This window comes from Branchiostoma floridae, chromosome 7 (assembly GCF_000003815.2).
Source record: "Branchiostoma floridae strain S238N-H82 chromosome 7, Bfl_VNyyK, whole genome shotgun sequence".
Lineage (NCBI taxonomy): Eukaryota > Metazoa > Chordata > Leptocardii > Amphioxiformes > Branchiostomatidae > Branchiostoma > Branchiostoma floridae.
Window position 1 is genome coordinate 944,908 of NC_049985.1, and position 9,103 is coordinate 954,010.

Below are 9,103 nucleotides of genomic sequence, written 5' to 3' on the forward strand. Positions count from 1 at the left end.
CTTTTTAGCTTTTCAAATTTAAAAAAAGGTGCTTTTGTTATTCCACATTTGTAGGAAACATAAGATTCATAGGACATAGGAGATTTCTTTTCTACAACCAGCTATACTCACCTGCTAACATTTCGATGTCTGTCAGACATCTTCCTCAGAGCTTCTAAAAGAAATCTCCTATGTCCTATGATGTACAACCAGCAGCTGATGAAATCATTTTAGGAAATAAACTTGACACATATCTTCCATCATTACCACAGTTCATGTAGCTCCTCCACATGTTGTTGTGTTTATGTTCGGTGTTTGAACCTTGTTTGTTTGTTTGTTTGTTTGTTTGTAGGTTCATCCTGAGGTTCAACAGCCACCACATGCACAACCAGAGTCAGGACCAGACCACTTCAGACAAGAAACTTGCAGTCCTGTGGTAAGGAACTCAGCACCTTCCTTCTCAATGTCCCATTCTATTTATTGTGCAAAACGATTGGCTCGAAAGGTATGACATCATTACCCCTATATATTAGAGACACGCAGGTCTGAAGCCTGAAGCTATCCAACCAACAGCCCTTTGACAAGTTTTCTACTTTGCGGAGAATTAGACGCCCTCTTCTTGGTGGTCACATAGGTGACTTTAGGCTCCAGACGACGATTGCCATATCACTCATACCGGGGGGCCAATAGTTCATCATCATCATCTGGGTGTGCTAGTTGCACGGATGGCCAATAGTTACACAATAAAAAACATACTACGCAGGGTCCCCTCGAGATATTTACAGTGCATTTCAAAGACACGCAAGATAAGAGTTACTCAAGCAGACAGATATGATTTTGGAAACAGTCAGACGTTTCAGTAGCACCCACTACCTTCCGTTAGTCACTGAACAAGATCTATCTAAACAATGTTGAAACAGTCCTATGGTAAGGCACCTAACTCTCACTTAAGTTGGTTGAAGCCCCACACATATTCCGGTGTATAGGGCTTTGCCCATCTCCATTTCCTTATACCTTGGGCCACACAGTTGTGCAAGCACTACAGTAGGTGGTTAGTCCACTGATATTGGTGGAGTATAACTTCCGTAGTCTTTCTCAGTGTGAGTGCTGAGTGCAAAGCAGAGACAGGTATAAACCTATTGAACCGTTACTGAAGCAAGCACATACCCCAGGAACCAGGCAACACAGGTCGGGCAGCCTGTTTGTAAACTCTAACTGCCAATGGCGGACATGAATGACCTTCAGCAAGGTCACCCCCCTCCCCCTTTCCAACCGCTGGTTACAGTAGAAGTGGAAACCCTTCCTAGTGATGAGAGACAAATGCATTACCTCTGAGGTCCCACAGACTTCAAAGCATTGCCAAATGACACCATCAGAACGTTTATTCAAACATTCTGCAGTACGTGAGTACACCTGGCCGTGCTGTGATACTTTAATTGACACATGTCGGTGCTGTGTTCCTTTGATTGACACATGTCGGTGCTGTGTTCCTTTGATTGACACCTGGCTGTGCTGTGATACTTTAATTGACACATGTTTCATGTGGAATCAGGTGTGTGTCATCTCATGGCCACATTAACTAGATTTAGTTGGTTATGGGATTTCTTGAACTGAAAGGTGATTAATTTGGAAAAAATATTGAGTCAAAGCGGAAATTGAATATATCAAGATACAAGTATTTGTGTTCTCAATTAGAAATTCTTTTCGGATGAAAATTGGGATCTGTTCAATTTTTCCTTCTTGTTTGCTGAAGCTGCAACTGACCTGCAATGTAAGTGCAAAAAGACCCCCAGCCTGTTCAAAGTCTTAGAAACCTGTTCCTTCTTCATCACTTCCAGTTGTGCCAGGTTGCCAAGTTAGCTTCCTAACCCGCAGTCACTTTGAACACGCCTGCCAGCCTTAGATCACCCCATTACCGTCATTAACCACCAACAGAACCTATCATCGGCACCATGCTTCACATTACACAGGGCCTTTTATTTACTGTGCTTTGGAAACCTACCCAGAATGTAGGGTCATGGGTGTGTAAGGCGGCCATGTTGTCACAGGGCCTAAAAGCCTCTACACTGTTCCAAGTGTGGTGACCTCTAGCCCCAAGGTCACCTCATCATTTATTATGTGTCGGTTTTGTGGAATATCTGGGTCGTTCGAGACTGCCCAGAAGGGTCATCGGCTGCTCTGTGCTGTGATTTAGCAAAATAACTCCACCTGGAAAGGTACTTCTAGGAAACTTGGAGGTTGATGAAATTTACAGGGAGTTAAGAAATCCACTCACTAAGGTCAAATACATCTCTCCTGCCAGCCATTCAGGGGTTGACCTTTGGTCCTAAAGGCCTTAGAGGGGGTCATTGACAATTGATAGATGGGATAGAGCTTATTGGATGGTGATCAGAAGGATTAGAGTGTCAGCGCCTGTTTGGAAGCCAGTACTTCTTGTGGGGTGAGAAGGGTTCACTTGGCTGGTATGGATTACCTAGGGGTCAAAGTCGCATCTAAATTTATTCCTTTATCTGATGTTGGCAGGAAGGTCGCAGGGTCGTTTCCTGCCAGGCTGACATGAAACATTCCGTAGTCAGGCCTGTGTTGTAGTAACAGGGAGATGTTGGTAATAGATACAGTACAAGGCTTTAGTGATGGAGAGCTCTTCCTACAAAACACTCAGGACAGAGGACCTCCATTCATGAATCGTTTGGCCTGGCAAATTTATTTCCTTGCTTCTCAGGCATAAAGAAAAGCTAGACTGATTGCAAGTGGATCCACAGAAAAAATATTAGCTATAGATAAAGCCCTGAATCTGCTTACAGATGAGTCTTATGTGTCATTCTTGAATAGGACTCTAGGATGCTGTAAGGCTGATGTGAATTTTTAGCATTTTACCATCTTATTTACTCTCAGAAACTTTTTGCACGAAGGTGCAGATTTTGCCCTGTTTTCGTGTTCACCTTTTACTTCTATTTTATTTTCCAAATCCAATGACCAGATGACATAATTATGACTTGACCTGTGTGTCATTCTCGAATAAGACTGTTTGGCCATTGCAGATGCTGTAGGGCTTATATGAATTTTTTGCATTTTACCATCATATTTACTCTCAAAGACTAAGAATCTGTTTTCGTGTTCATCTTTTAGTTCAGTTTTATTTCTAAATCCAATGACCAGATGACATTGTTCTGACCTGACCCTTGTGACCTGGGTCATGACCTGGGTCTCGTGTGATGTCACAGAACACCCCATGGGAAAACTGGTGACCTTGAGGCCCCAGACAGGAAGTAGGCCCTGTGTCACACTGTGTCCTGCTGCTGCAGTTGTCTGGACACCCTGCAGCTGCAATCAGTCTTTCTCCAACTCTCTCTACTTTGTCCTGTTCATCAAGAGCTTCCTGAGGTCCCGTAGGTTTCTTTCTGACCACAGTGGTCCCAGTCCTCTATCCTGTAGGTCTGCCCTCCGTAAGCATAGCAGGTTCTTACAGTGCCTTCCTTTTCGAGATGTGTATATATTGGAGCCAAATCAAGGCAAAGAAGACATCTCCGTTGTGCCTTTCACCAGCCCAACCCATCCCCTGGTTGCTGTTGTCCTTGTTGTAGCAACAGTCTGCATGATAAGCACTAATGCTGATGGAAGGGTTGCTTCTGGACAGTTTCTCAAGACACTGTCTCGTCTTAAGGCTTTCTTTAATGGCTCTTTTAGACATAGTCTAGTCTCTTGTTTTCTTGGACAGATTCTTGAGACATTGTCTGGTCGCTGCTTTTCTTGGACAGATTCTTGAGACATTGTCTGGTGACTGGTTTTCTTGGACAGATTCTTGAGACATTGTCTGGTCACTGGTTTTCTTGGACAGATTCTTGAGACATTGTCTGGTCGCTGCTTTTCTTGGACAGATTCTTGAGACATTGTCTGGTGACTGGTTTTCTTGGACAGATTCTTGAGACATTGTCTGGTCACTGGTTTTCTTGGACAGATTCTTGAGACATTGTCTGGTCGCTGCTTTTCTTGGACAGATTCTTGAGACATTGTCTGGTCGCTACTTTTCTTGGACAGATTTTTTAGACATTGTCAGATTTCAAAGCTTTCCTCGGACAGACTTAAGTTTCACCTAACCGACATGCGTGCCATCCCCCTCAGGAAAGTTGTGTGTAGTTATTCCAATCTGATCCACTTTCTGACTTCACATGGCCAACACTTCAGTAATGCAAGACACACATGTAGACCTCAGTTAAACAAGCTGCAGCCTGATACATGTATTACCTTCTGGAAGGAGGTTCTCTTCCAACTGGGGTTAGATTAATGTTTCTGGTTTTGTTTGCACCTGTAATTTAATGTCCTTCTCTCAGATTTGTTTTTGAAGGACGGTAATCTATGATTTATAAGCTATGTATAAACACAGTGTCATAAACACTGTGGATTCCGTCTGAAAAGTCTGGTTGTTTCTAAAATTATCCATGTAGCATATCTTATCATCTGGATGTCTAACCTTTATTGACTGACATATGTATGAGTCAGGGATGTTCTGACCCTGTCCATGTTGTTTCCAGCCTGAGATGTCAGTCCCTTTTGTACATGAAACTCTTCAAGCTGAAGAAAGACTATGCCATGAAGTACTCAAAGGCACTGACTGACCACTTCAAGGTTAACATTTTGCTCTTTTACTGTTATTGCTTGGTTATGTCTTGTTTTTGGCATGTCTGTGTGTCTGTCTGTGTGTGTGTGTGTGTGTGTGTGTGTGTGTGTGTGTGTGTGTGAGTGTCTGTGTGCATACATGTGTGTGTGTGTGTGTCTGTGTGCATACATGTGTGTGTGTGTATGTTTGTGTGTGTGTGTGTGCTAAGTATGTCTGCTATGTGCATGTATCTCTACTGCAGTTTTCATGTGTTCTGCCAGAGGGCATGGTTGTGTTCTTTATCTGTTGGTATGTTTCTGTAGTGAAATGTGTACATAGTACCCAGTACAATTTTATTCACACTCTCTGTCATGATTTGTGATGGATTATGTTTGTATTTCTTTTTTACACCCAGAACCCTCCCAAGAACACACAAGTCCCCTCACCCTACCAGCACAACTGGAACGGTGCAAGGTGAGTTACATCATGAATTTCATGATATGATGTTCTGTTATAATGATAATGATGTTGATAAGGCCACACCAAATATCCTTGTTGCTTCTCGGATTTTTTCTTTAAAAAAAAATTGGACCGAGAAGCTCAAGATGACAGGTTTTACGAGGAAAATCATCAACATGGGAGCCTGGAGCCACCTCACACATTACATACAGCTGGCCAGTGAGACTTAGTGCTCCAATAGACGAGATGGTGGAGAAGGAATTGCACACCCCTCCTTCACCATAAAAAGTCATGTGCAGGTCAGGCAAATGCCTGTCTGCCTTTTCATCTGTCAAATCGACAGGAGAATAAAAAAAGTTTTTTTAAAAAGAAGAGTTTAATACAATGTAATAACCTTTCTTGTTTCTGTCTTTCCCCACCCCAGGGGCACAGGGACCCCCTCCCCCATGTCCCCAACCCCCTCCCCTGCAGGCAGTGTTACATCGGTGGGGTCCCAAGGCAGCAACAACGGAGACCTCACCCTCAACACACCCACACAGGTTAGTACTGTTCACACACACACAGCTCAACACACCCACACAAGTCAGTACATAACTGTTCACCTTCAACACACCCACACAGGTTAGTACTGTTCACACACACACAGCTCAACACACCCACACAGGTCAGTACATAACTGTTCACCCTCAACACACCCACACAGGTTAGTACTGTTCACACTGTTCACCCTCAACACACCCACACAGGTTAGTACTGTTCACACTGTTCACCCTCAACACACCCACACAGGTTAGTACTGTTCACACTGTTCACCCTCAACACACCCACACAGGTTAGTACTGTTCACACACACACAGCTCAACACACCCACACAGGTTAGTACTGTTCACACACACACAGCTCAACACACCCACACAGGTTAGTACTGTTCACACACACACAGCTCAACACACCCACACAGGTTAGTACTGTTCACACACACACAGCCCAACACACCCACACAGGGCAGGATTGTCTGTTATTGTAGGAATGGTGCAAGCCTTAGAATGGAAAGTGTTGTGTTGTGTTTTTGAGACGGTGGAGTATATTCACGCTTCTTCACGAATCTTGGGCGTCACCCTTGCAATGTCTCATGTGATGTACTTCTCTCATGATCCCAATGATTGCCCAATCTGGTCTTGAATTCAGTATTGTCACCAGGACCTACATTGCTACCTTTTACCTAAGTTATGTTGTTTGAGATCTGTATGTGTCCAGGGACACCTGAAAACAGGCCGTGGCCTGAGTGTGACCTTGTATGACCTTGTATTGTACCCTGGTAAAATAAAACATAAATGACTGGAAAAAAATTACTGGAATTCAGTGCTCAGTTTTAGCTTCAACCACAAGCTGTGGTAAGAGATCCAGTCCTTCACAGTTCTGACACTTCACCTCTGACACTTCACCTCTGACACTTCACCTCTGACACTTCACCTCTGACACTTCACCTCTGACACTTCACCTCTGACACTTCACCTCTGACATCTTCATGTCCCTTCCTTCCTCCCTGCGCAGAACAAACTGAGTAACGGCACGTCGGGCAGCAGCGTGACGATTCCGCAGAGGATCCACAGCCTGATGCAGGAGCACCTCAAGATCACCAACCACCTGCTGCACAGCCAGGACCTGTGGGAGCAGGCCAACACACTCGCACAGGAGAACCCAGGTATGTAACACACTCGCACAGGAGAACCCAGGTACGTTATACTGTACAGGCCAACACACTCGCACAGGAGAACCCAGGTATGTAACACACTCGCACAGGAGAACCCAGGTATGTAACACACTCGCACAGGAGAACCCAGGTACGTACGGGTTCTAGTCCCAACACACTCGCACAGGAGAACCCAGGTACGTACTGTCCCAACACACTCGCACAGGAGAACCCAGGTACGTACTGTCCCCACACACTCGCACAGGAAAACCCAGGTACGTAGGGCAGGGTTTCTAGTCCCAACACACTCGCACAGGAGAACCCAGGTACGAGTAGTCACCGGTTCTAGTCCCATTACTCTGTACAGGCTAACACATTCGCACAGGAGAACCCAGGTACGTACTGTTCCAACACACTCGCACAGGAGAACCCAGGTACGTACGGGTTCTAGTCCCAACACACTCGCACAGGAGAACCCAGGTACGTACGGGTTCTAGTCCCAACACACTCGCACAGGAGAACCCAGGTACGTAGGGCAGGGGTTCTAGTCCAAACACACTCGCACAGGAGAGCCTAAAGATCCCTAAAAATGTTTATGAACATTTTTTAAACATTTTTAAGCAGTTTTCTGAGCAGTTATAGCTGTTTTGTGAATTTTGTACTATTTCTGTGGGTAATGGCATGTTCTAGTCTGCACCAGACTGGCTCACAGTAAAATCAACAGGTCTCCTTACTTCGCTTCTCTCCTTTTCAGAATTTTTCAGAAGACTTGACCAGAGATTGGGAGCGCTCACCCTACACAGTACCCTGATCGAGCTGGTGAGATACGTCCGGCAGGGCCTGCAGTGGCTCAAGGAGTCCTGACCTGTGACCTCCGGCCCCACAGGACTGGTTTAACCTCTCACCTTTGACCCAGGACTGACCTCACATCAGATGGGTGTACTTATGAGTTGTGCCTGGCCTGGGAGGGGTCAACCATACAGTGAACTATGAACTATGAACTACAAACTTCATTTGTGCAAACAAATCGTTGACAACGCTAAAAAAATATCTGCTATCCTTTGATGAAAGAATGGGATAGAGATGCAATTATTTCTTTTCTGTTTTTTCCAATGATGCAGTACCTATGACGTATCACAACAAGAGTACTTTGGAAGAAAATGGCAGTTATCAGTACCAAGTACTTAAGAAGCCATTTCAAACCTTCGCTCTTATGCTGTCTGACCGAGACGCTAGCAGATTTGCATGTCTGCATATGAACACCAAGGGCTTAAAGCAGGCTCTTGCAAATAACTAACTGCTTGAAGAAATCTTACTGCCAAACGACAAGGTCTTCACGCAATCTTCACCTCAAGATCTCCCTGCAAAATTGTCTTAAAGATCAGAAGGTTGTTGGAAGTCCTTGAGTAAGTTCATGGCAAATTTATGTAGCAAAGTTTGGTCCTGCGTTGCTGCCGGACTGTAGAGTTGCTATGGTCTCTCTCTCTCCCAGGCCACTGAGATCTCACGGGTGCGCGACGCCGATTTGTACTCAAAGACAAACAGGGCACTTTGATAACTTGTATAATTGTATTCATATGAAAAATCCTGATCCCTTGTATTATATTATACATAACTATTCATAGTGGCTTGTGATGCTATTTCTTCCATGTTGTTATTATAGTAATTCCATTAGTTATATGCTTGTAAAATGTATATTTCCATTGGACGCTGTTGGCGTGTATGCGCCGCGGCGCCGTGGGTTATCGTATGCGTTGTATGTCAATCCTTGTCGGCAGTGATGGTACGGAATCTTTGCGTCCTGAATTGTGGAAAAATGTCTGTTTTATTAATTGTGAAAATTTATGGGAGAGAAAGAGAAAAATAGAGATATATTTTTTAAAAAGCCTGTTGGGGTTTTACCACACCGATTCCGGAGGATGCAAGACTGGAGGAAGCAGGGCTGGCAGGAAGGTCAAAGGGCAAAGGTTAGGAGGTCATTTGATGCAAGTAGAAAGTACAACACCAGGAATTCTGCACTGTCGCAAAAAAAGATAGATAATTTAATTTTCTGCTTGTGAAAAACTTGATTCAGTGTTACCAACCAAATCCCGTCTGCAAACTTTCCGCAATTTTTTTAACGCAAATAGTTCTCGTTTTTGTTAGTTAAATTTCCCAAAGAGTCCTTCCATGTGAAGCAATCCACCTTTTCCTGCTCACCAACTATTTGTTGCAGTATGTCCGACAGAAAAGTTGCAGTAAAAAACGCAGAATGAGTCCTGATGTTTTGTGCTGAGCAGTTCACCGACCTCCCGACCTAACCTGGGTTGGATGTTACCCCAATGTGCTTGTTGAAAAGTGTGGTCGTTCTGCAATGGAGAGGCATGGTCAGGCCA

The 9,103-nt window shown here is 44.4% G+C and overlaps 1 protein-coding gene across 1 annotated transcript in view; it reads left to right on the forward strand.

The window, feature by feature from the left end:
- LOC118419229 (AF4/FMR2 family member 4-like) overlaps nucleotides 1-8,760 on the forward strand; it is a gene marked incomplete in the record, with an annotated part of 177,201 nt that extends 168,441 nt beyond the window's left edge. Inside the window, 6 exon segments of the mRNA XM_035825579.1 lie at nucleotides 332-415; nucleotides 4,512-4,605; nucleotides 4,992-5,050; nucleotides 5,460-5,574; nucleotides 6,590-6,740; nucleotides 7,483-8,760. Of these exon segments, the coding sequence (XP_035681472.1) occupies nucleotides 332-415; nucleotides 4,512-4,605; nucleotides 4,992-5,050; nucleotides 5,460-5,574; nucleotides 6,590-6,740; nucleotides 7,483-7,592 (613 nt within the window).
- Nucleotides 8,761-9,103: the final 343 nt, after the last annotated feature.